Source organism: Podarcis erhardii (assembly GCF_964252035.2).
Source record: "Podarcis erhardii genome assembly, chromosome: 8".
Taxonomy (NCBI): domain Eukaryota; kingdom Metazoa; phylum Chordata; class Lepidosauria; order Squamata; family Lacertidae; genus Podarcis; species Podarcis erhardii.
Genome location: NC_138499.1, coordinates 12,101,066 through 12,127,127, shown reverse-complemented (window position 1 = coordinate 12,127,127; position 26,062 = coordinate 12,101,066). Strand labels below are relative to the sequence as shown.

Below are 26,062 nucleotides of genomic sequence, written 5' to 3'. Positions count from 1 at the left end.
AGCACAGACTGCACTGAATGCCACCCCTGCAGCACACGTTTAAAACATTCCTTGTCATTTGCAGAGCTAGGAAAATCTCACGCCTAAAAATATGGTGTGTTGCTGTTGTTTAGTCATTTAGTCGTGTCCAACTCTTCATGACCCCATGGACCAGAGCATGCCAGGCACTCCTGTCTTCCACTGCCTCCCGCAGTTTGGTCAAACGCATGCTGGTAGCTTCAAGAACACTGTCCAACCATCTCGTCCTCTGTCGTCCCCTTCTCCTTGTGCCCTCCATCTTTCCCAATATCAGGGTCTTTTCCAGGGAGTCTTCTCTTCTCATGAGGTGGCCAAAGTATTGGAGCCTCAGCTTCAGGCTTTGTCCTTCCAGTGAATACTCAGGGCTGATTTCCTTAAGAATGGATAAGTTTGATCTTCTTGCAGTCCATGGGACTCTCAAGAGTCTCCTCCAGCACCATAATTCACCATAATTAAAAAATATGGTGTAGTATCAATTAAATGAGATATTCTCCTTGTCTTTATCTGCAGCTAGAACCAAACACATGCTGCTGCCTACAGAATATTTGAAAAGTTTTTCTAGAGCGGACAATTTGTTACATAAATGAAAGCAAAGCAAATACTTGTTTAAAATGTAAATATTATGAAGAAACAAAACATCAGAAGCTCCTTACCAGATTTTTCAGGAGTGTTGATAATTCCTTAGTCAATGTAGAAAACTTTACAAAAGCAGTGCCCAGATCTGGATTATCTCTACTTAAGAAATTACTCCCAAATTTATCTAGTACTTGTGCATAGTTCTCTTCATTTTGGACATGTTCTGAGAGGGAAAAATATAGAAATGTTTTTTTCCTACGAATGAGAAACAATATTAATACTAACAATAGCATTAAGAAGAACAACTTTAAATTGGCCTCTTGCTTGTAGCATTATTAAAGTTTTGATAGCAAGATTACCACTCTGAATAATATTTCAGTGAGAGAGATGCTTACTTTCCTGTTAGTCAGTCCTTTGGTCCTTAAACAAGTGCTGGAGTTCATCTAGCTAATTTCAGAACAAGAATTTGAAAAATGGCTAAGAAGTAAGAATTTCATGTAAAAGCTACAACCACAGGAATTGCTTGTCATAATGGCTTTAATGTGACTGGACTAAGCATCACAGTGTATTTATATAGTCAGGTCATCCAAAGATGTCTGCAACTACTGTGGTTTGATACCACAAAAAAAATGTGAACACCCCCCTGTGGCTAAATGGCTTTACAGAATGTGGCAGAAGTTTGGTATTTGTGGCCAGTGACTGATGGTTAACAGGAAGAGTGGTGAGCTTCTTGGCTATGCCTGGAACAGCTGACAGCATGACTTTAAGATACAAAACATTATCACAAAAACACCAATCAAATCCGCCTTTGGACTGTCGTAAGTGGCAATTAAACTGTATCACAGAGTGATGGGTAGGCACTTCTTTAAGCTCTTAACATACTGATAATGACACAAGTGTGTCCTAGTGGCAGCATCATTACTTATCGGAGAAAAAAGGGTGGGCTTGGTGGGATGTACACATATTGCCCCGCTCTTGTAGTTCTTATAGTATTTAATTTTTAATTTTAATTTCTGGTGTTCCAAATACACACGCTCAATTTGCTCATTAAAATTCTGAGCCACGGGGAAAAGGAACAGCAACTGAGACACATCAGAATGTTGTGAACTTTCTTTCTTTCTTTTTTAAGATGACTGCCCACTTCCGGGTTGGAGGAGCACCAGAAATAGCTTGTGCGCATGCGCAAACATTATTTCTGGTGTACATCTGGGTCAGAGGAGGCCCGTGCACATGCACACAAGCTATTTCCGGTGCTTCTCCAACCCGGAAGTGCACCGGAAATAGCATGTGCACACCTGTATGGGCACGCACTCCCCCGCCCTCCGCGCGGGGACACCGGCCCGAGGCGCAGTAAGTTTACTGACCCCTGCTATAGACCAAAATATGTGAAGATGGAATAGGCACACATTACGTTTAAAAGAGATCACTTGATTTAAACACTTCATTTAGCAGTTATTTTCTTTGCAGGTCATACTTTTATTATATTCTAGGAAAGTCATCTATTTCCCGTTCACTTTGCACTGACAAGGACCTAGTCAAAATAAATAACGCTTAACTGATTAATGGAATCCTGAATCACTCTCGCCTCATTCACAGGCATTTTTTAGGACAGGAAAAAGTACCGGGGGGGGGGGGGACAGACAGGAACTGACGGAAGTCTAAAATCATGAGTACAGAAAGTAAAAGTACTCTCAGAATACAAAACTCAACAGTCCGCCAATGAACTAAGAAATATCAATACAGCCAAGAGGAAACACTTCTTTTTGAACAGAATAATCTTTATGACATTGTTCCAGTTACAGATAGGTAGCCGTGAAGAAGTGTGCATGCACACGAAAGCTCATACCAAGAACTAACTTAGTTGGTCTTTATGACATTGTGTTTGTTTTGACAGCCAAATATTGTTCTGAGCAACAGATTATGCTGTTATGTTTTTTTTGGGGGGGGCGCGTTTTTTGAAATCTCACAAAAAATTATATATACCAATGTGCATATACCAATATACCTGCAAAACAATTAAAGCTGTGATAAATGAAACTGGTAAACTCTAGTTCAGAAAATATATATAAAGCTCCTTTAAATTGCTAGTGCCTTTCAACTGGATTTTATCCATAGGTAGTTGACAGCCATTTCTTGAATCTTAAAAAGAGTAAAATGGCAAGAAATATTAACACTACTGAGTAACTCTTTATTATGATTAAGAAAGATGAAGCTTACCTTGCCCAGAATTATATATAGATTTTACAGATTTTTTAACTTTTTGTAGTGCAGTTCGGTCCTGATCTAACGCCTAGGGACAGAAAAAGAAAGACCGTGTCAAAGGCAAGCTACTTCTATTTTGAATTGTACATCTGAAAACCTGAACATGAGGCTCTTGTAAGCAAATACCGAATAATGTCAGAAGCTGCCAGCACTGTACAGTAGAGGCATTGTTATTACTCTCTAGGGAGGTCTTCAGTCACTCAGTCACTTCAAGTCAATTAAAGAACTCTGAACTAAAGTGCTCCTGAGGCAAAAAGCATCTTGAAAATAGTTTGGCAGACCTAGGGGGTAGTGCTATATGGTCAGCTTGAAATCAAACAAATATACTGAAGTTTATAGTAGTTTCACTATTATCTCAGTTGAAATTCCACAGATTTAAGTGTCATATTTTAAGTGTCATGCATTTCTCGGACTTCCCCTACTAAAAGGTAGCTTTACAAAAGCAGAGTAACAAGCAAAACAAACGTAAGGGTCAGGTCATACATAAATATTTTTCTTCTTGATTTCATCCCACAGAATACTAGGCATGTCTACCTGGAAGTAAACACCACTGTGTTCCGTGGGATTTACACCATAGGAAATGTGCTTGGGAGAAATGTGCAGCTTTAGCATAGGATAAACAAATATAAAACACTAAATTCCAAAATGTACTAGAAAAAATGTACATACAATAAGTTTAAAAATATTAAGTGGCAAATAAATCATGGCATCTATTTTGTAAAGCCCTCTGAATGATAAAAAAATCTGTTTTTAAAATCACAATTTAGCAGCATGCAAGACAGAAAGAAGAATTATCATTATTTATGGAAGAATATCAATGCAAACAAAATAATATAGAACAGGTATTTATCAAAATAGCGTTGGTTTCTCTCTATGATTCTTCCATTTTTGCTGGTTCTTGAAACAAAATAGGGTATCTGATGTCTTAGGATATAGTAATGGGATAGACAGCCTTTCACCCCTAGGTCACCAAACTAATCCTGCTCAGATCAACAACAATTCACAAATGTTACCATCTGCTGGGTGTCTGGTGTCTGAGGTGAAGTGACTTAACACTTTCAGTTCATTTCTACCAGTGGTAAAAGTAACCAAGAATGAAAAAGACATCTTAACTAATGGTGGCTGAATGTTACTGACCATAGATATGGATTATGATTGTGCACTTAATACTTATAGAATGGAAATTAAATGAGGTTTGCCAACTTGTTTGTTTGTTTGTTTGCTGAAAGATCCCAGGGCACTGTAAAAACACACACACTGCTAAAATTATATATTAAAAATACAAAACAATTACAATCAGAATTAACCATATCAGTAATTAGATTTAGAAAAGGTGGCTGAAATTATCCATCTGCCCTCCCTCAGGAAGAAAAACTAAAATATACTAATGAAAATTGCCAAAATCTGTTTTCCTTCCTTCTTTCACATATTTCTTTATTGAGTTTAAGTCTGAAATACCGACAACAGAGAGAGAGGGAGACAGACAGAGGAGAGAGATTGCTTGTCATTACCACCTGCAAGGGGTCCTTGGGCCTGAAAAAGGTCAACACTCGATCTCGGGCAATCCCTATTCTGGTGGCCATGTAATTCTTGGGTTGGTATGGAGGGGAAAGAGAAACATGTAGGGATTTTCTGGAGGCTTAGATGAGAGCTGTGAGTTCATGTAACCATTTTGCTTTGCACTCACCATGCACCCCAAAATGTGGTTTTCAATATGCAAACTGCTGTGCAGCGAAATGTACAGTGGTACCTTGGTTTGCAACCGTTTTGGATTACAACCACATCAAACCCGGAAGTGTGTGTCCCTTTTTTTGGATTACAACCAATTTTGGGGGGGAGGCCCCATTGGCGGAAGCTTGACTTGGGTTACAACCTGTTTTGGTTTACAACCGGACCTCCGGAACGGATTTTGGTTGTAAACCAAGGTACCACTGTATTGCATTTTAAATTAATCTTCCAGGAGATTTTTGAGGCCCACCTGGGAAAGAGAGAGGTGCACTACATCATTTGCATACATCTAAATTAAGATCTTTCTGTTCCTAATTACTAGGGAGGGGGAGTTTGCATTGGCACCAAATCATCAATATAAAAGTTAAAAGGAGTGGGAACCAGAATGCAACTCGGTTTCACTCCTTAAAACATTTTTAAAGCATCAGTCATACCACCATTTAAACCAACTCTGACTCTCATTTCTGTGTTATTTTATTGATATTATTGCTACAAGATTGTCATGGCCTTTGGCTAGAACAATAAACCTGTGAACTGGCGGAAAAATAAACTAAACTAAAAAAAAAAAAGCCTGAATACATCATTTCCACAAGAAAAACTGAAAACTTTCCTTGTTAGTGATTTTTATTTTTTTAAAAAATAATAATGTAAAAACCAGTTGTCTAAAAGTACATAAAAAACAGGCATTCAAACAAATAAAAACAGAGCCTGACTTTATGGGTCAGGGAGAGCCTGGGTAAAAGAAAGATGGCTCTACAAGATGCCTGAAACAACTGATTTAGCAATGAGGTTTGTTAAACTGACAACACAGGGGACTTTCCAGGACCCAGAATGAAGTTTTGATTTCTTTTTGAAGCACATTTTCCTTTTTATAGAGAGTTGTGTCTCAGCTGGTATACAGCAAATATTTTTTTTCCTGTTCACCACATGAGGAGATACCATTCCTGTGGAAGATAATCCCATTATACATCGTTGTAAGGGTTAGCACAGATTGTACTGTGTGACTAAAGTAGGCTAGGGATGTTTGAGGAATTTGATATTTGTGAATTCTGATACAAAGCTGACCTGATCTGCCCCTTCTAACCAATGTATGTATCCATCCACCAGCGCTTACACTCAAATGTTCTGACAGTTCTTAGCTCAAGAACTGTATAAATACTTTTTCAATGCTTATTTTGAGTGGAAATGCATTATAAAACAAATATTAAAGTATGTATATAAATACAAATATTCTTTCCTTCTTTTTTTAATCCACATGAAAAATACAGAACTGTGATGGAAGAGGATTACGGATGAAAAATGCAGAAGAGGCATAGAGATTGCGCTGTATCCATCTATATTTTACTCAGAGTAGACAAATTAAATCTAATGGACCAAAGTTGGTCATGTCCATTAATATGTATGAATTTATTCCGAGAATGACTAACACTGAATACAAGCCAATATATGTGTGTCAAATGACATCAGGTGCTCAGTGACAATCTCTACATCTCAAACTCACAAGTACCTCAGCAAAATATGAAACAGAAATGAGTGATATACTCTCTCCTGTCTATCAGTACATATACATATATATGCGGCAAAGACAGAAAGAGAACAAACTATAATCTATTTCTAAAAGTACTTACTAGCAGCTGGCAAAGTAGCTATAGCAAGAGTACTATTGATATTTAAGTCCAAGTCCTAGTAATTTCTGAAGCAGACCCCGAAAACACAATGGCAGGAAGATTCTGGCTATATTCAATCCCCTTAAGATAGATATCTTGTCTTGTTGCAGTTATCTTTACACAAGGCTCAACATTGATGCCAAAATCCAGCATCGCCTGAGCTCTGCAAGTGCGGCTTTCTCCCAATTGAAGCGCAGTGTTCGAGGAATGGGGCATTCACAGGGAAACCAAAATGCTTGTTTACAAAGCTATTGTACTACCAACCTTACTATATGCTTGTGAAACATGGAGCACTTATAAATGCCATCTCTAACTCCTCGAAATATTCCATCAACAGTGTCTCCAAAAAATTTTGCACATCACTTGGGAAGACAGGTGAACTAATATCAGTGTACTGGAAGAAGCAAAGATCACCAGCGTTGAAGCAATGATTCTTCAACATCAACTCTGTTGGATTGGTCATGTTGTGCAGATGCCTGATGATTGTCTTCCAAAGCAACTACTCTATTCCCAACTTAAAAATGGAAAGTGTAATGCTGGTAGTCAACAAAAGAGGTTTAAAGACTCTCTCAAGGCAAATCTAAAAAAAAATGTAGTATAAACACTGACAACTGGGAAACACTGGCCTGCGAGTGTTCCAGTTGGAGAACAGCCTTTACCAAAGGTGTCATGGGCTTTGAAGACACTTGAACTCAGGACACAAGGGAGAAACGTGCTAAGAGGAAGGCACGCTTGGCAAATCCACACCATGATCAACTACCACCCTTCCACTGTGGAAGAATGTTTGGATCCAGAATTAGCCTCCACAATCACTTACGGACTCATTGTTAAAACCGTATTTATGGAAGACAATCTTACTCGGCTGCAAGTGATCGCCAAAGAAGAAGATATTGCAAGGCTGGAATGACAAACATTCACCATCTAAAAAAAATTCCTTCCAGTAGCACCTTAAAGACCAACTAAGTTAGTTCTTGGTATGAGCTTTCGTGTGCATGCACACTTCTTCAGATACACTTCTTCAGATACAGTGTATCTGAAGAAGTGTGCATGCACACGAAAGCTCATACCAAGAACTAACTTAGTTGGTCTTTAAGGTGCTACTGGAAGGAATTTTTTTATTTTGTTTTGACTATGGCAGACCAACACGGCTACCTATCTGTAACATTCACCATCTAGTACCCAGTGGTCTGAAGTTCTCACTGCCCTTTCTACATTTGTACACATGACTTATAAACAGCAATCTCGTTTAGATACCTATTTGGACATATGGACTGCTTATCTTATTACTGAAATAACATTTTTATTGTTAATGTCAGCTGGGGATGTGGGTTACCCCCCACTTTCTGTGTTATATTTGCAAATAAAAATCCTATGCAAACATTTGATGGATTAGTCTCCCTTTAACTTGCATCAATCACATTTTCTGCAGAGAAACCAGTTGTAATTAAAAGAGTACTTAGTAATTAAAAGTTTTATTTTCCCCAAACCACTGATTTTAAATACATGATTACCACTGTCTCTGCAAGAACAGCTGATTTCCTTCGCTCTAGAACAAAGCATCACTTTTCTTAGTTACAACCTTATCTAGAAAACTGAACACAGAATAGAGCCAAAGAGAATAAGAAGATTGAGTTAATGGCCAGAAGCAGCAAGTGGAATTAATCCTCCCCTTTTATCTCAGGGCTAAGGTTTTGCACTGCTCACATAGAAATTACTAAACCCTGGTTTAATACATATTTCTAAACATCAGCTACCTAGCACAGAGCAGCTAAAGTTTGTTCTCTGCTTACCTCTCACAGTGTGGTTGGTGGGGGCGGGGAGCACAAGCAGTGGTTCACATGCAACACTTAGCCAGCCACTCCACCGCTTGCTTCCCTACTCTAGCAGAGGAGAAATGAAACAGGAACGACATGAGCTGCATACATCAGCTCACAGTCCATTCACAGGCTGATTTCCCTAACTATGGCTATGGTCAACATGACGTTAGTACATGGCCACTGTAGCAGGCTTCAAATTCAACATGATATGGAATATCCAGAATTTGAAGTATAAAACTTTTAGCCAAAAAGCAAAGAAGTGTGTCTGCAGCTAAGGAATAGTACCTAACAGTTTAAGAAAACACATAACAGTACACCAAAAGTAGTAGATTACTCCCCGACTCCCACCCCCAACAACGTGAAAATGCTTTCAGCTGTATTTTGCCTATGGATTTTCGATAATCACAGAACTAAATGAATCATTTTCTTTGCAATTGTGAAGAAAAAGAAGGAAAACTTATTGCTACCTGTTACAAAAGGAATTATCAAGTTTTAAAGGGCAACTGAGTGCTTCTCTTAATTCTTTTTAAATGCCTATTTGAAAATCTAAAATCACGTTATTCTCTATTAACTCATGCCGACATTAGCATATATTAATCTTGACAATTCAAATATACAGCATCACATTTCATTAAAACGTCAATGCAATTCAAAAATTAAGAATAATATACCAGTTATAGGTCCACTTATTTTTTTTAATGCAATTATTCTTATTGCACACTGGTACAGGTACAGCAGCTATTGTTTCATGTGCATAGCACCACAACAGACCACAGGCATATTAATTCTGGACTTTCTGCTACTCCCCTAGGGCAGTGACTCATGATCTGCTTATGCATCTGCTTATACTAGCCATTCATGCCAAGTATAAGCTCCGTGCATGGTGGGGCTCAAGCCACTAGCTCTGCCTCATTAGAGAGAAGCAGGAACTTCGAGATGTGAGGGTGTATGTGGAAATATTGTGGGCTGCCCAAGTCTTCCCTGCTCTTCTTTCTTCACTCATTAACCTCGTTTGTGTGGGCCACAGTTACTGTGAAGTTATTACCATTAAGTTGAAATAACAGGGAAAAGGGGGAAATAATCTGTCCATACTTGCTACTTTGGAATCATATGGCAGCAACAGTCCTTATGAATAAGGCTATCAATGAATACCAACCACAATAGCTATGTTCCCAGAATCATACAGTTGGAATAGACTACAAGGATCATTTAGTCCAACTCCCTGCAATGTTGCACCCCCACTGCCAGCTGCCTATACCAAAACAAGCTTCTCAATTTATTTATGAGTTAGTTTATTTCTTCATTGTACACTTATATTGTTAAAACATTCATCAGTTTATTTCACTCGATATTGGATTGGAAGATTCTGAGCCAAGTAAAATGCATAGGAACAATCTGCTCAGTAAACTCACAGACTGCACTCCTGGGTCCAGTAGTAGTAATTTCAAGTAATTTCAAATGTTGAAAAATTCACAACTTTTCCAATATGAGGTAAGAGTATTGCTTATTTAGCAACCTAGTAAATGCATTAGCACTGCTATTATGATTAACACACTTATCTTTGCTTGACAAACTTTGCATATGAACTTCTATAACAAAATCTTAGATATTTGTGTTAAAACAAAATATTTTAGCATCAACATTTATGAGGAGCCTTCTCTCCTCCTCCTCCAGTGTGCTTGCAAGGAGAATGGAAGCATTTGCTTTCATTTTCAAATGAAGTTTGTCCCACTTTGGATGAAATTGCAAACTCTGATTAGTTTGCACTTGCCCAAACAAGCCAGAATGTTGTTTTTTTACTTGGACAAACTATAACGTAAACCAACCACCATTAGTTCTTGTTTAAACAAAACTATCTGTTAGTTGAAAATATTAATAGATGCTTCGTTGCAGGTAGAAAAAGAAGACCAATTTCCTTCTTTTCTCCTTGCAGAAAGAAAAAGAAGGCCCAATTTCCTTCTTATGGTCACACGGATGAAGGGAAGGGAGGAGCATGCTTGTATACAAAGCACAAAACATTCAAAACAAGGCAGAGACTAATAAACAAAATAAAGCTATGAAGTCTTCACCCACTAGCTGTAACTATTTAAAACTCCTGAAGACAGCACCCCAGTTTCAAATGCTGGTTAAGATAAACATTGGTTAGTGCTGGTTGTGTAACAGCTGTAGAGTCTGGTAGTAGTAGGAGTCCATGCTTAACAGAGAAGCAATTGGTAAATGTGCACATGATTCCATAACCCCATAACCATTTTTAAGAGATATACCACATTAAGTCTGCATCAGCCTAAAAAGGCAGGCAACATGTAGAAAAATTAGTCTTTCCCCTCAGAACCGCAACTGTTGTGTAGTATGACGAAAGCATAATTCCTCTTGAAATGAAATGAATTAAAAATCAATTTATTTTTGTCTCCAATTAACAGGTTTTCACAATATTTGTTTGACCAGAAGTAACACCAGGACCAAAATGAATAAATAATTATGATCCATTCGTGACATCACCTTCAATGTTCTTAAAAGAACTATACAGCCTGATCTTAAGTAAATTTACTCAATACAGTCCCAGGTAAGTGTGTGTAAGATTGCAAGTTTAGCGTGGGAAAGCTTACTAAAGCAGTTTGGGTGGAACCCAGACTCAAAAGGACAGTAAAATTCCAGATGTGGGTGGTGTGAGTGAAAACAGGAGTTGTTCTCAAAAAGGTCATCTGGGGTTTGTACTTTAGTGAAACAGATTACTTGGCATGTGGCAATGTATTCAGCTTGAAAATGGAAGTTCAAGCATCCTCTGGGATTTATTTTTAATTATAACATGACTTAGCATTTCCCCCTTCTATCTATTTGTTGCCCTTATGAATCACTTTCCTTTAAAAGTGCAGTTAAATTCAACTTCATTTTGAAACAAGGTCTTTTCCCTCTCCTTGACCACAAGCGGTGGAATAATGAAAGGCTGCTACTGGGAGAGTACAGTAGTAGAAGATGCAAACTCTAGCTGAGTTTCATGCAATTCATACACTACTCTGTTTCTTTATGTTCCTGTTACCTCAAATCACTGGCTCAACCAGATGGAAACATTAGAGGTTTGGGCTGGAGAGCGATATTGAAAGAGATATATTCAGGTGTTGCTTACTTTCTCTTCTACATCTACAGACTTATATATATATATATATATATAAACCTCACATCAAACTGATTCCCAAAATACAATTTTCTGGATATTGGTTTTTAAAACCAGAAGTTATAATCAGAAAAATAAATAACTGAACGTAATAAGTTGTATTTAAGGCTCAGTGATTCTTCAGTATAAAAATAGCCATTTCTACTATGGGTCTGCTATAAAGCAAGCTCTATCTACAGGAATAGCACTATAGTCACTGAATAATCACGAATGCTATTCTTGAGTAAGATCAATGTGGAGTTTCCATCTGTGAAATAATGCAACATGCACTGTGCTACATAACCATCATGGAATTACTATGAGGAGTCAAACATAAACTAGATTATTGTAAGAAGCAAAAATCAAAGAGAATCTTAATCCAGAATGATCCTCAAAATCAATGTACAGCAGCAGTGCTGGAAATCCATCCTTGTTGGATTCTCTATCTTGTTTCCAAGACCATAGCATAATTAATCAGCAGAGTGGCAGTTGGAACATCTGAGGACCTGGGACAGGCTTCTAATACCTTTATTCTGCCAGCATCTCTTACAAATGACACCAGAAGACTGTCCACTTTCACAACACAGATTACAGATTCAAATGGAAGAGGAATTCATTTAGCCTGCTTTTTTTCAGAAGACTGACCCAATCTAATGCTGCTGAACTTGCCTGCAGACTAGAACACCACTCCCAATCGAATTACATGCTTATCTAGATTCTGTGATACATTCTCACAGTGAGGAAAAATGTACATTAAAAAAAAAAGGGGTTCTGTAAACATTCACAAATTTTTTGTTTGTTTGTATTTTACATACAAAATGGGCACAATTTAAATGCAGGTTTGGAGAGGGAGCGTTCTTTCAAAAAAGTCCACACAATATGTGATGGGCCTATGACTGAGCACTACCAAATTTAAACAGGGATAAATTTGGCTGCTCAGTCCATCTCTAATTACAGGCAGGCTTTTGTTTTACTGCTTTATCCCAGTCAAATTGTGTCAGTTTTGCTATTCACTCAGATTCACTAACAATGGAAGCTTGCTGATTAGAAGGTCAGCAGTTTGAATCCGCACGATGGGGTGAGCTCCCATTGCTCTGTTGCAGCTTCTGCCAACCTAGCAGTTTGAAAGCATACCAGTACAAGTAGATAAATAGGTACCGCTGCAGCAGGAAGGTAAATGGCATTTCTGTGCACTCTGGTTTCTGTCACAGTGTTCCGTTGCGCCAGAAGCAGTTTAGTCATACTGGACACATGACTCAGAAAGAGGTCTGTGGACAAACACTGGCTCCCTTGGCCTGAAGCAAGACGAGTACTGCACCCCATAGTTGCCTTTGACTGGACTTAATCATCCAGGGGTCCTTTACCTTTACTTTACTGCACAATAGGTCTCCAACATTAACACATCCATTAGCAGGGTGGAAGCCGCCTGAAAAAAAATCACTAAACTTATGAAGTATTGATGTTCATATTCTTATTCTGCATTTAGTTTCAATGCGTACAACATAATGACACTTACTACTGATATTTATTCAAAAGCATTAATTACACCTAAGAGTAACTTGTGCTGAAGCACTCCTGTGGTATTGCATTAATCTTACTGCACATGTTCTAGTACATAGAGAATGCATTACTTTTAAATCTAACAACCTTGTTCATCACCATAAAAATATTCATTCAACTCACTACCGAGTGTTTATTTTATTGCTATGATTGCAGAAGATGTCACTTTTTAGAATGGGGTGGGTTACATGTTGCCCTTGGCTTAATGACTTGCAGGTGTAGGGGCAGGAGGGGCAGCCAACATAGATGGATCAATGGAGGGAGCAGCAATCTCCAATGAGAAACGCCTTCTGCCACCAATCAGTTTAAGTATCTGGTGAGAGTAATCTCCTTTCCTGACAGGCCACTGAGCAAGGAAGGAGTGGGGGGGGGGTCCCAATTTTGACTCCACAGCTTGCATGCAGTCCAACAAAGAAAAATGCTTCCCTATATTAGAATATGGAATGCAGAGATTGTTGTATCATAAATACAAAGTAAGTTTGGGGAGGCATTATACGGACACTGAATTCTCAAGCATGCATAAGCAGTTTAACTCTTCCCCTTTCTTTCACTTTTCAGTTGGCACTAGGTAATCCACAGAAGCAAAATGAAAAACCTTAAGCTGAATACCATGAAATGAATGCTGTCAAATGCTCAATAAACGATTTTGAAAATATTTTTATCCCTATAAGCATTTTCTTCTTAACTGTAGCCCTCAATATATTTACTAATCAAGGGCTCGGTTCTAAAATATACTTGAGTTAATAACCCCACTTTTCTTTTGTAGGAAACAAAAGGCAACTAATCATATAACTAAAACATTCCAAAAAAATCCAAACATAAGAGCAATAAACCATGTCCAGAGCAGATGAAAGACAAAACAAGAAACCAGCAAAAATCTGAATCAACACTTATCCACCACCAAAAGCCTTCTGAAATTTCCACATTTTCTTAGGCCCCTATGGGAAGACTGAAACAACTCCATCTCTTGCTGCCAGTGGCTGAGCTCCAGCAAGCAAGGGAACATGGAGCAGGGCCGCAGATACTGAACAATGCCTACAGGAGAGAACACAGAGGAGAATGCGATTTTCAAGCCCCCAAGGCCTCAGGCCATTTGAAGCTTAAAAGTTAAGAACACACACTTCATTAAACTGGGCCCAGAAAGACAACCAAAGGAGATAGTGCAAAACTGGAGTTTTGCCAGCTCCTGTCAACCATGACAATGACATTTTGGGCCAGTAAGAGTTTCCAGAATCTTTTCAAGGGCAACCCCACACATACTGCATCACAACAGTTTTTGTTCTAAATTGTATTTTAATGAACTCCAATGGACTGCAAGTTAATATACATTCAAATGTACTTTAAATTGTGGTATAAGGTTTGGTAAACCATGTTTTGTTATAAACCTATTACATTTATATCTCACCTATCTTTTCACAAGCTCAAGATGGTAGACATAGTTCTCCTTCTCCCTTACTTATCCTCACAACCACCCTGTACCATAGGTTAGGGTTAGGCTAACAAACAGTGACCGGCCCAAGGTGAGCTTCATGGCTGTGTGGAGATTGAACCCCAACCTCCCAGGCCTTAGCCCAATGCTCTAACCACTACATTATATTGGCTTAACACTGTTGTTCCAAAAGTTGATCTTCCTCTTAATGTAACTATTTTTAAAATACATCCAGCAACAGCTCTGACAAGAAGCCAAGCACCTCCATTCATCAACCTGGCAACAGCTGCTCTATCCAGCTGAATCAAAGAAAAGAGACACAGGACCCCTCCATTAACAGAGTATAGCCCCGCAACTTTTGGCACCTTTTTTTACTCATGTCATTAGATGAAATTGTAACTAAGAGCTTGTACTCCCTCAGCACTCCACACTGCATACTGTATTAAGTTCATGCCAGCAGTTTGCTGCAGAACATGGTGAATATTAAAACCTATGTTTCTGGCCTTAGCTCTAGTGTGATGAAAATCTTTTAAGGAAAGCCACCCTGAGCTCTCTCTACTGAACAGAAGGACTGACCTACCTGCACGGTGTTATAGAGAAAGGTAATATATATAATTCTACACATATACTTTATACCTGTGCCCAACAGGACATATTGAAGAACAAATTCTGAACAACTGAGACAAATTGTGGTGACAGAGATTGGAAATTCCAGGACCTATCAACAAAATGACAGTTAACAAGTCACTAGAGCCAGATGGTATCCACCCAAGAGTTTAAAGAACTGAAATATGAAATTACTGATCTTCTAACATCAGTCTCCAAGGAACTGGAAAGCAGCCAATTTAACAAGGGATCCAGAGAAATACAAGCCAGTTAGCTTAATGTCACTTCCTGGCTAATTGGTGGAAAGTGTTATTAAATACAATGTTATGATACATATGGATGAACAAGCCTAGCTGAAGATGACCCAACACAGCTTCTACAAAGGTAAGAATGCAGCAGAACTCCCAATTCAGCTGAAAGTTCTGTGGCTCAGCCAATGTTAAGTCCCCAACCTTGGCTCAGCCAAAGATACACCAGCATACAGTATCTTGCTTATCCTGGCTGAACAGAGGCTGGTGTATGCTCCCTTAAAGGGGTGGCAGCGGCAGCAGGTGCGTGATCAGAGAGGGGGACTTGGCTAGATCCCAAGTCCATTCAGCTTGGTCATGTGACCTGGCAACTTGGCATAGAATACTATTTTACAGGCTTGTTTTCCTTCTGTTAGGCTTCAGCAGAGCAGTAGCCTTGCTGCAGAACAGAGTTTGCATCTGGTGTAACTTTACACCAGGTTGCTTTATAGCAGCTTCACATGCATAGGATTGCTCCCTATATCAGTTTCTAAAAGTCAGCTGTTGTGTAGGAAATGTCCCCTTTGCATTCTTTTGTCCCACCTTGCTGCTTAAAGGACATGCAGAAATTCAGAGATAGGATTTCCTTTACCAAAACTCTTAAATGTTATGCCCTCAGCTATTATAGAAGACACAAATAAGCAATATTCCTGCCTTTGTGCTTTAAAACATGCTGAAGATCTTACACATATAAACTATATATTATCCTTTGGATGTTGTGCTGACGGAACAACACTTGGCACAGATAGGATCAGTGGAGCCCACCAATTAGTTGTACTGGGACCAGTGCTGTTTAGTTTGTTCTTAATTAATGTACAGTTAGGCATAAAAAGTGAGGTGCTCAACCTTGATGATAACATCCAAATATTTAAGGTGGTTAATAGGGATTGTGAATAGCTCCATAAATATATATCTCAGCTGGGAGAACAGGCAACAAAATGGTTTAGCAAAATGTTTTTCTCCCTCTATTAGAACCCTGCATTTCTCCCTGTATTGGAACCCACAGCCATTCGATGAAGCAGACTGGCAGAACAACAGAGTGGCTATGGAACAATAGCAGAAGAGGGCTACAGCCCTTAGACCTATAAGCAGACTTTCCAGAGGCACCTGGCTGGCCACTGTGTGAAATAATGGACTAACTAGGTTTTGGTGTGCTCTAGAAGCAATAGCCAGAATATTTTATAACTGTCAAATTAAATAATCTGATAATAGATTGCTAGGAAGAACAATATGCTCAGAGTTGTTTTAACTAGAACTCTCTTATTCTATTTCACTGACTGCAGTAGTGCACTTTACAGACACTTACAAATCATAAATGTATACAGTGGTACCTCGGGTTAAGTACTTAATTCGTTCCGGAGGTCCATTCTTAACCTGAAACTGTTCTTAACCTGAAGCACCACTTTAGCTAATGGGGCCTCCTGCTGCCGCCGGAGTACGATTTCTGTTCTCATCCTGAAGCAAAGTTCTTAACCTGAAGCACTAATTCTGGGTTAGCGGAGTCTGTAACCTGAAGCGTATGTAACCTGAAGCGTATATAACCCGAGGTACCACTGTATCTAATGGTAAGTGAAAAATAAAGGGGCCATTACATTTTATGTTTTGAGTGGTATAGGCTTGTAGCAAAATAATTAAACTAGATGAATGAACAGAAGAGAACTAATGTGTAGAGTGTGGCTGTGTGCCTCTATCAAATTCCAAAATATATTTTAAGCAAGAAAAAAAATGCAATACAAGAAGATCAATAAAACCTTTTTGAATATTACTGAAACAAATCAGCAAGGACATAAAATACAGAAATAATCCTATTATTTTAGCTTTAGTACAAGATTATCATGTAACCTTCCTTTATTGGTAAAAATAATACACTTTAGAACCCAGGTAGATTAATATTGCCTGCAGCTTGCCTTAGACATTTGCAAATTTAGTAAGATTCTACAGGTTGTTGTTTTTTTAAAAAAGTATTTCTGCACCTATTAAAGAAGCATATATAAGTTAGAAAATGCAACAGAAAATGCACTCAGTGAAAAGTGTTTAGTTAACTTTATACACAAGGATCAAGCCGGATTTCTACCTAATAGGCAACTAAAGGATAACATAAGACACGTAATAAACATTATTGAATACTTGGAGTGTAAAAATGAAATTCCTGTGGTATTAATGTTTATTGATGCCGAAAAGGCGTTCGATAATGTATCTTGGCAATTCTTAATAAAATGTATGGAAACTGCAGGGATATAGGGCACATTCCTGGAAGGAATAAAAGCAATATATTCGAACCAAAGAGCTAAATTAATCATTAATAATAATTTGATGGATTCTTTTGAAATCTCAAAGGGTACAAGACAGGGGTGCCCTCTATCACCTCTCTTGTTTATCATGGTATTGGAAATTATTGCAAATAAGATAAGGAAAACTTCAGAGATACGTGGAATAAAAATTGGTGCAAAAGAATATAAATTGAAAGCATACGCTGATGATTTGATGTTGTCATTAGAGGACTCACAAAAAAGTGTTAGTAAAGTGTTAGATTTGCTTGAGGAATTTGGAAAGTTATCAGGCTTTAAATTAAACAGAACAAAAACTAAAATGATGACCAAAAATATGAAAGAAGAGTTAAAAAGCCACCTTGAATTACAGACTGGTATTAAAGTAATTAAAAAAGTAAAATATCTGGGAATTTGGCTAACCATGAAGAATATAAATCTAATGGAAGACAACTACACAAACACCTGGAAAGAAATAAAGAAGGACCTGGATACTTGGAACAGAATAAAACTCTCTCGGTTGGGAAGGATGGCAGCAATTAAGATGAGTCTATTGCCGAAATTGCTGTTCTTATTTCAAAATATACCGATAATTAGGGGAACCTCAGTATTCAAAGATTGGCAGAAAGTACTCTCTAAATTCATTTGGCAAGGAAAAAGGCCAAGAATTAGATTCAAATTATTAACGGATCAAAGAGATAGGGGAGGATTTGCGGTTTCAAATTTGAAGCTATATTATGAAGCCTCGTGCCTTTGCTGGGTTAAAGAGTGGATTGTTATAAAAAACACAGACCTGTTGGATTTAGAAGGTTTCAACATAAGGTTTGGTTGGCACGCATATTTGTGGCGTAATAAAGAAAAGGTCCACAAAGGCTTTTCTAACCATATTATTAGAGGGCCACTGTTGGAAGTATGGGAGAGAAACAAAAAATTACTGGAAAGAAAGACCCCTTGGTGGTTATCACCAATCGACATCTTAACAGTAAAAAAAATAAATACTGAAGGAGAAAGATGGACATATGAAGATCTGTTAGTAAAAACAGAAAATGGATTAGGTCATATGAAGAGATAAAGAATAAACTAACAGGCTGGATCCAATTTCATCAAATCAACGCTTTGTGGACCGAAGACAAAAAGGTTGGGATGAACGAAAAAAAATCTAGATTCCAGGTAGAAATATTGGAAAGCAAATCAAAACTCCTATCAAAAATGTACAGCCAGTTGCTAGAATGGGACACCAAAGATGAAGAAATAAAGGAGGTAATGGTGAAATGGGCGATGGACTTTGGATACAACATAGAGTTTGATAAGTGGAAAAAACTTTGGAATAAAGGCATGAAATTCTCGGCTTGTACAACACTCAGAGAGAACATGGAAAAAATGATGTACAGGTGGTCCATCACGCTTGTAAAATTAGAAAAAATGTACAAAACCGGAGACAAATCATGCTGGAAATGTAAGGTTAAGGAAGGCCATTTTTATCACATGTGGTGGTCCTGTGAGGTAATTAAAAAGTTTTGGGAAAGTATTTACAATGAACTAAAAAAAAATTTAAATATACCTTCACAAAAAAACCCGAGGCCTTCCTTTTGGGGATAATTGGAGAAGAAATTAAAAAGGAAGATCAAACACTTTTCCAATATGCAACAGTGGCTGCTAGAACATTAATAGCACAAAACTGGAAGACATCAAAAATCCCAACCATAAATGATTGGCAATCTAAATTATTTGAATATATAGAATTGGCAAAAATGACACAGAAAATAAGAAACCAAAAAGGCACAAAGTTTAACAATGAATGGAATAAATTTATGGCATATATTGAAACAGATGTAAAAAATTTAAAAATCACAGTAGGCTCGATATAACGCCTGCGACGTAAAGAGACTTAAGAAAATGAAACTGCAGATAGAAAACCTTTTGTAACATATTCCGAAACCGAGTTGAAGGGAAGTCAATTATTGTTGTGTTATTTAGTTATTTAGGTATTATAAGTTTAATTTGTTGGTGTTTTATGTTATGTAATGTTTTTCTTTTACTTTTCATTTTTTTCCCTTTTTTGTTGTTTTAATGTTTGGTGTTGTATAATGAATTGAAATTAATAAAAAGAATTTAAAAAAGATAAATTGTCTACTGCATCTCCTCAACTATCAGGATCAGTCCACCACCATTCATACATGGGACACAGCTTGGAATGGATTATTTTCCTAAACTCTACATGAGGCTGCCCTTGGAGGAGCTTCAGCTGGTACAAAATGCAGATGCTTGTCAAGCCCTACTGACTAACTACAGGAAGCACATTTCAGTGATCCCAGCTCAACTGTAGTGTCTGCCTTGGCTCCCAGGCTCAATTCAAAGTTCCAATTATACTCTTTAAAGTATTAAATGGCTTGGACTCATTTCTCAAAGAATGCCTTCTCCTGTATGAACTTCCCTATGTGTTGAAAGTGCACTTAGAATAAATACAGGTTCCATACATTTTCACAGAATCTTAGAGTTGGAAGGGACCCAAGGGTCATCTAGTCCAACCCACTGCAATGCAGGAATCACAGCTAAAGCATCCATGACACAAAGGCACCCAACTGCTGCTTAAAAACCTCCAAGGAAAGAGTCCATCACTTCTTGTGGGAGTATGTTCCACTGCCGAACAGCTGTGATTAGATATTGCGTGGAGTAGGCTTTTATTTTATCCAAGCTAATAGTACGCAGTTACCTTCCCAAAGTCAACTTAAATTACAATTCCTTTTATCCTTTCTAAATGAACTCCTGATGGATCTGCCCTACCCCACATCTAACTTCAGTCAGGTGATTTTCCCTTCACACACACAAAAAGTTTCCCCAAACAGTCTATCCTCTATTAGTGGTCTTATGTGCAATATATTCTGGTTAGTAAGGAGCAGTCCTTGGACGTCTGTTTTAGCAGCAGATGTGCACACAGAAAGACAACCCCCAGGCTTGAGCATCAAGGGAAAATAGACTATAAAACCACTTTGCTGGAAATCAGTTTATAACTTTAACAATCCTTGCACAATTAACTGCATATCCATAGTAGCAGAGGAGTCCTTCGACCAGCCAGTACTGCCACAGTAATTCAAGGAAGAACCTGGAGAAACGGCATACAGATTCTCATTTGAGAACTGTCTATGCTGACATTCATCCCAGAACTACACTGTCATGCCAATAGAACTGCCATTTGTTCAAACATCATACTCTATTAACTATTTAAGATGATGGGATCAAATCTTGAAGGCAAAACGTCCACGTAATAAAACATTTCCCTGCCATCCAGACTTAAAATTACTTCTGTTCAAAAACTGCAGCACAGAGGTAGGGAATCTTTTTCAGCCCAACGGCCACACTTCCTTCCTCGGATTGCATGACAGAGGTAATAAATAAGCAGAGCAATAAATAGGAATTTTACCTTTGGTACAGTAAAAAAAGTTGTTCACACTCACATTTCCCTCTCTACCCTCCTTCCAGGCAAGCATGAAACATTATCACAGTTCAGGGACATATTCCAGAGGGTGCAAAGCAGGGCCAGTGAGAGGTATGGCTCAGAGAGAGTTCCAAGGGATAGACAGAGATGCTCCGAGGGCTCATTGGTCCCCAAGGTTCTCCATTCCTTCTGGAGCAGGTATTTGATACTCCAACAGTGCAACAGAATACCAGTTAATGGCTGTTCTTCCTCTTTGATAAGCAGAAGGTAGACACGTTTGCAAAACTACCTCCCTTTACTATTTTATACTGTATTTACTTTATGCTACACCCATGAGCATTCACAGCTCATCAGCATTCCATAAAATAAAAAGTTGATGATATGAGCAATGACAAAAAAAATACCTCTGATTATTCTACAAATTTGACCTTTTCCTGACCCAATTGTGTGTTACTTTCTTTCCGCTTTATAAAAAGACTGAACACTGGATTCAGGCTTTTTCAAGTATGCTTCCAGTTGGCTATACAAGAGCTCTTCAGGAACTCGATCTCTGATGTTTCTTTTCTGAAAAATGCTAGTACTTTATTAACAGACTCTCTTCTAAAAACCTGCCAGGGGGGATTTTGACTGCTGCAGCCATTTGATAGAAATATATTGTCCAGCCTTTTCACTGAATACAGTCTTTAAAAGACCATTCCAAGGATTGCTTCCTCCAGCAAGGCAAGATGCATTATACTTAGCATTATATAAAGTCATAAGGAAGTGAGCATAAAGCCTGAATAATCAGCAATCTGGCTTGCTACTTGGAAAAAGAGGAGGAAACTATAATCAATAAAGCCAATGAATTCCATCACTTCCTTTCCCCCTCATGAATTTGTTCCATTTGTTATGACATGAAAATGAGGAATTCATCTCTGTGATGTCTTGTTGGCTAGAATAAAGGAATGTGGAAACAAAATAAAAATGATATTTTGTCACATTCTCACTGATTCAATGACTTACTAAAGAAAGGAAAGGGATTAAATTACTTTTGGAAGGGTACCGAACAAAAACAGGCTGATCCGTACTGGCCTAGTCCTCCTACTGTGGATTAACAGCCTTTTTGAACATTCTCACTTGCAGCAGTTTCCCCACTAAAAACACTTCCCTGGATTCATTGTTTTGAAAATTCTCCAACATCTGAATACATGCTGGGCAGAGTGGACCCAACTTGTTCCTCACTAAGTGTGTTAAGGACTGCAGCACTGAAAAAAATACATATTTTTGAACCACATTCTGACACAAGTTAGTAGCCTGCTTCCTCCACTCAGCATAATGGCCTAGGAAAAACTTAAACTGAACACAAGTTTTCAACGGATTACCAGTTTATGCAGCCAGACTACATATAACACAGAGAGACTGTATTGCCAGTTTTCTTTTACCAACATGTTGTTTTAGAAGCTCCAGTACTAGTATTTCAAAGTTATATGTCTGTTCAAAATGAACACCAGAGTGAAATTAGTGACTGCTCAGCAGAGCACTCAGTTGTCAAGATCCCTCCCATCTCTTCACCTGGACCCTGAAAATATATTTTTTTGTGCTTATTTGTGTGTTGTACATACCACATTTCCCTGTCCCTTTCTTGGATCTGAAAGCCAGAGGGAGATACCAGGAGTGATTGTCAGGCTGCAAGCAAAACTCTGACTTCCTTTTGTCTATATGTTTATCAACTCTTTAAAGAACAAGAAAGCCTGAAGTATAGGCACACAGTCTGATATGAAAGCAGACAGTCCTAAACTGCCTAGCACTAGGCACTGCCATATGAGCTTATAGATAGCTTTCTGACTTCCTCCAAGGGCCAGCAACACTTTAGACAGAAGAGGTCACCATTGTTTCCACAACCAGATGCAGTAGCATCCCATCTCAGTGCTTTCTGGTGTCACATGAACAGCTGACAGCAATGTTTGACTAACTACATACAGCACTGGGAGAAATTTTACTTGAGATTACTCTTGCAGGGGCAACTACAAACCAACAGTGTGGCAAATCTGCAAGCTTGAATCAATGTCACTTCAAAAACAAGATATTCACAAACAACTGGTCTTATCCTCCAATTCTATTATCCAATTACTTAGTAGCACTCAGGCTGTTAATATACAAGATTACTTTCAACAAGGAAGTAATTATAACTAATCTTTTGGAATGGCATTTTGGGTCCCCCAGATCACAAACTTGATCAGTACAATTTTATTGTGCATGTGTGAAAGAAAGCTCTTCTGCAATTTCAATAAAGCTAGTTTATCTTGCCTGTTACAATATGCACAAAACCATTATAATATGAACAACACCTTTTGAAAAATAAAGTAACTCGAAACTCAAGACTTCGTTTTAAGAAGCCATGTGGACCATGATAGGAAAATCAAATTTTAACCTTGCTGTGATCTCCACAAGCTTTTTAATCACCACGCAAACAAAATTCAATGTCAGATTTTTAAATAACAATGCATCCCACAGCAAGTACAATATTCAAAAATATTAGGAACTGTATAGGTATGTTGCCTGATTTAGACTGAAAATGACATGCAACTGCTAATATTGAGATGGGTGACATGAATCAGGCTGTGCATCCAAGAGACGGCATCACTGCATCATTTTGCATTGCATTCCTCCCCTTTCAACATCACAGCCCAAAATATTTGTCAACAATCTCCCATTTCAAAGAGATCTCCTCTACAGCTTGTCCTTGCCACCAATTATCCATTGCTTCATCTGTGCCAAAGACACATCAAGCTTCATTCATTCTGTCTAACCATTTGCTCTGCATAAATCATGTCATCAAACAATCCTGCTGCAGTCAACACTACTGACATCAGGAAAGCAACACAGGATAACAAGACACAGAAGAGACAATATTCAACCTCATTTAACACCGAAACCTTTGGAATTCATAGACATGAGCACTGTCTGCAATCATCACCCAAGGGCATCCACGCTATAGTCGTGAAGAAAGCAGGGCGGTATGCATGTTAACTGGCTTCCCCATGCAACCATACACAGAAAGCAAAGGTGACAAGTGTTTATTTACCTCTTCCAGCAGCGTGACAGTATTCCTGCAGTTCTGTAGCCGGGTAGTAAAGCTGGATGTGGTTGGGGAATTGTAATCCTCTGTGGTCTCAGCAATAAACTCCGACACAGTGATCTGGTCCGGCATGATCCTGCCCAGCAGAAAAAGATGAACACAGACAAGGAGAGACTGAGCATTAAACACAAGACAGGGCAAAGAAGCTTTAGCTGAGGGAGGCGTGTAAGTAATCCGCACCACCACCCCTTTCTGCACCTAGTTTCTCTTCTGACTGCACGGCACCCTTTTGGGAATAGAGTTCACAGCCTGCTTCTGTAGAGGGGGGGGGGGGGATGACAGGAGATGCCTGTCTCTGCCCCCATCATCACTAGGCTCACTTCTTTCGAAGACATCTTATTTTGAAGGAAGAAAGGATGGGTGTCCCTCCACCTCAGTTCCTTACAGAGCATTTCCATGGGGAACCCTGCCTCATAGATCCCATCTCCTTGGTGCCTCTTCTTTTCCTCCACAGTTCGAGACTTCCTTCGATTCTCCCACTTAAGAAAACAGGGTATCCAGTTGACTCATCCTCAAGATTATCCTAAAGGCTACATTAGTGCCCGCCTGGGAGTGAGGGAGGAGAGGGGTGCAGACTGGTGATCCCAAGGTTAGACCACCAACCATCTCCACACCAGATCCCAAAAGAGTGGGCTTCCAAGCTGCAAACACCGGCGTACTCTTGTTACACTTCATAAGGGATCTTCTTCAACTGTTTTGCCCATTCCTTTTTTAAAAGATAAGTAAGAGGGTGCATCTTCTGGAACCTCAGAGAGCCTTTTGAGCCACAGCACCCGGTCCTTCTCTGTTGTAACACCCTCTCTTCTTCTTCTTATTGCCTTTCAGAAAGTGAAATTCCTGACCAGATTTTTCTTTTTCCTAGCAGGAAAGTGAATGGAGGAGGGGGGAGGGATACCACAGTCCCCCCCCCCATTAAAAAAAGCAACCACCACCCTTCCCAGGAAAGCTTAACTCCCCAAGTCTCTATTCATATCATCTTCTCTCTTTTTTGGTGTAGGGGGTGGGGTGGGATAGAGAAATCCTCTTGATACCTCCCTCAGGGGGAAAAAAAGGGCTGTTCCCTCATCCCAGGTCTTATTTCCCTCCCCCCCCCAAAAAAAACCCACCCACCCACCCTAAAATAGATGGAAAGTGGGCAGAAAAGCGCCTTCAGTGAACCTAAACACAACCTAAGCACAAACCCAAAAACCCACAACCACAAGAGTGAAGTGGTGGTGGGGGGTGATTGAGGCGTGAGTTGGGGGGGGGAGGTCATTCCCCGCCAAAATAAATATACTAATGATAAAAAGAGAAGAGGAAAACCCCCTTCCTCCTCCTCCTCCTCCCTCAGCGCCCCCCCCCACATTTCTCCTCAGAGGGCTACTAACTTGCGCAGGCGGCCCCCCTCCCTTCTCGGCGGAGAGCCCCCCCTCCCCAAGCCGGAGTTGGGGGGCGGGAGGAGCAGGGCAGGGTCGGCGCGGGGAGACGGAGGAGCGGCGGCGAGGAAGAAGGCGGAGGGCGGCGGCGGCGGCGGCTGAGGGGGTCCAGGTCCAAGTCCCCGGGAAGACGAGACGAGAGGAGGGAGCCGAGTCGCTCTCCGCCCGCCAGCCTGGACGGACTGCCTGCCTGCCTGCCTGCAGCTCGCTCTCGCGCAGGCTCCTGCAGCCGCCTCCTCCCTCCCCCTCCTCTTCCCGGGGCGGGAGCGCGCGCGAGAGAGAGGGAGGGAGGGAGTGCAGGAAGGACGAAGGAGGAGGAGAGGGGGGGGGAGAGAGTGCGCGCGCACACGCCCTCGCGCCTGACGGTTTTGTGTGTGTGTGTGTGTGTGAGAGAGAGAGAGAGAGAGAGAGAGGTGAAAGAGGCACGCGCCGCTCGCCCGACCGGTCCCACTCACCGCAGCCCGCTTTTCAATCACCCGTCGAACGGACCAATCGCCCTTTACGCTGCTTTCCCCCCCCCCTTCTCCCGCCTCTCGCCTCCCGCGCTTGCTCCGCCTACCACCAACCAACCACCCGCCTCTCTCTCTCTCTCTCTCTCTCTCAAGAGAAGGCTTGTCACGTGAGGAAAACAAGGAAGTAGCCCTGCGCACGCGCCTAGGCGTACGCAATGGCTCTCCTCTCTCTCTCTCTCTCTCTCTCTCTCTCTCTCTCTCTCTCTCTCTCTC

General features: G+C 39.8%; 1 protein-coding gene across 5 annotated transcripts in view; it reads right to left on the bottom strand.

The window, feature by feature from the left end:
* Positions 1 to 26,062, bottom strand: part of ASAP1 (ArfGAP with SH3 domain, ankyrin repeat and PH domain 1) — a 142,718-nt gene that overhangs the window by 64,290 nt on the left and 52,366 nt on the right. For 3 of the 5 annotated variants that reach the window (XM_081874069.1, XM_081874065.1, XM_081874066.1), the window contains exons 3-5: positions 23,869 to 23,998; positions 2,812 to 2,884; positions 672 to 817 (exon numbers count right to left, since the gene is read on the bottom strand). In XM_081874069.1, coding sequence (XP_081730195.1) covers positions 672 to 817; positions 2,812 to 2,884; positions 23,869 to 23,998 — 349 coding nt within the window. Of the gene's footprint in view, positions 1 to 671; positions 818 to 2,811; positions 2,885 to 23,868; positions 23,999 to 24,120; positions 24,804 to 25,289; positions 25,626 to 26,062 lie in introns of those variants that run through there. The other 2 variants (XM_081874067.1, XM_081874068.1) reach the window with 2 other exon arrangements.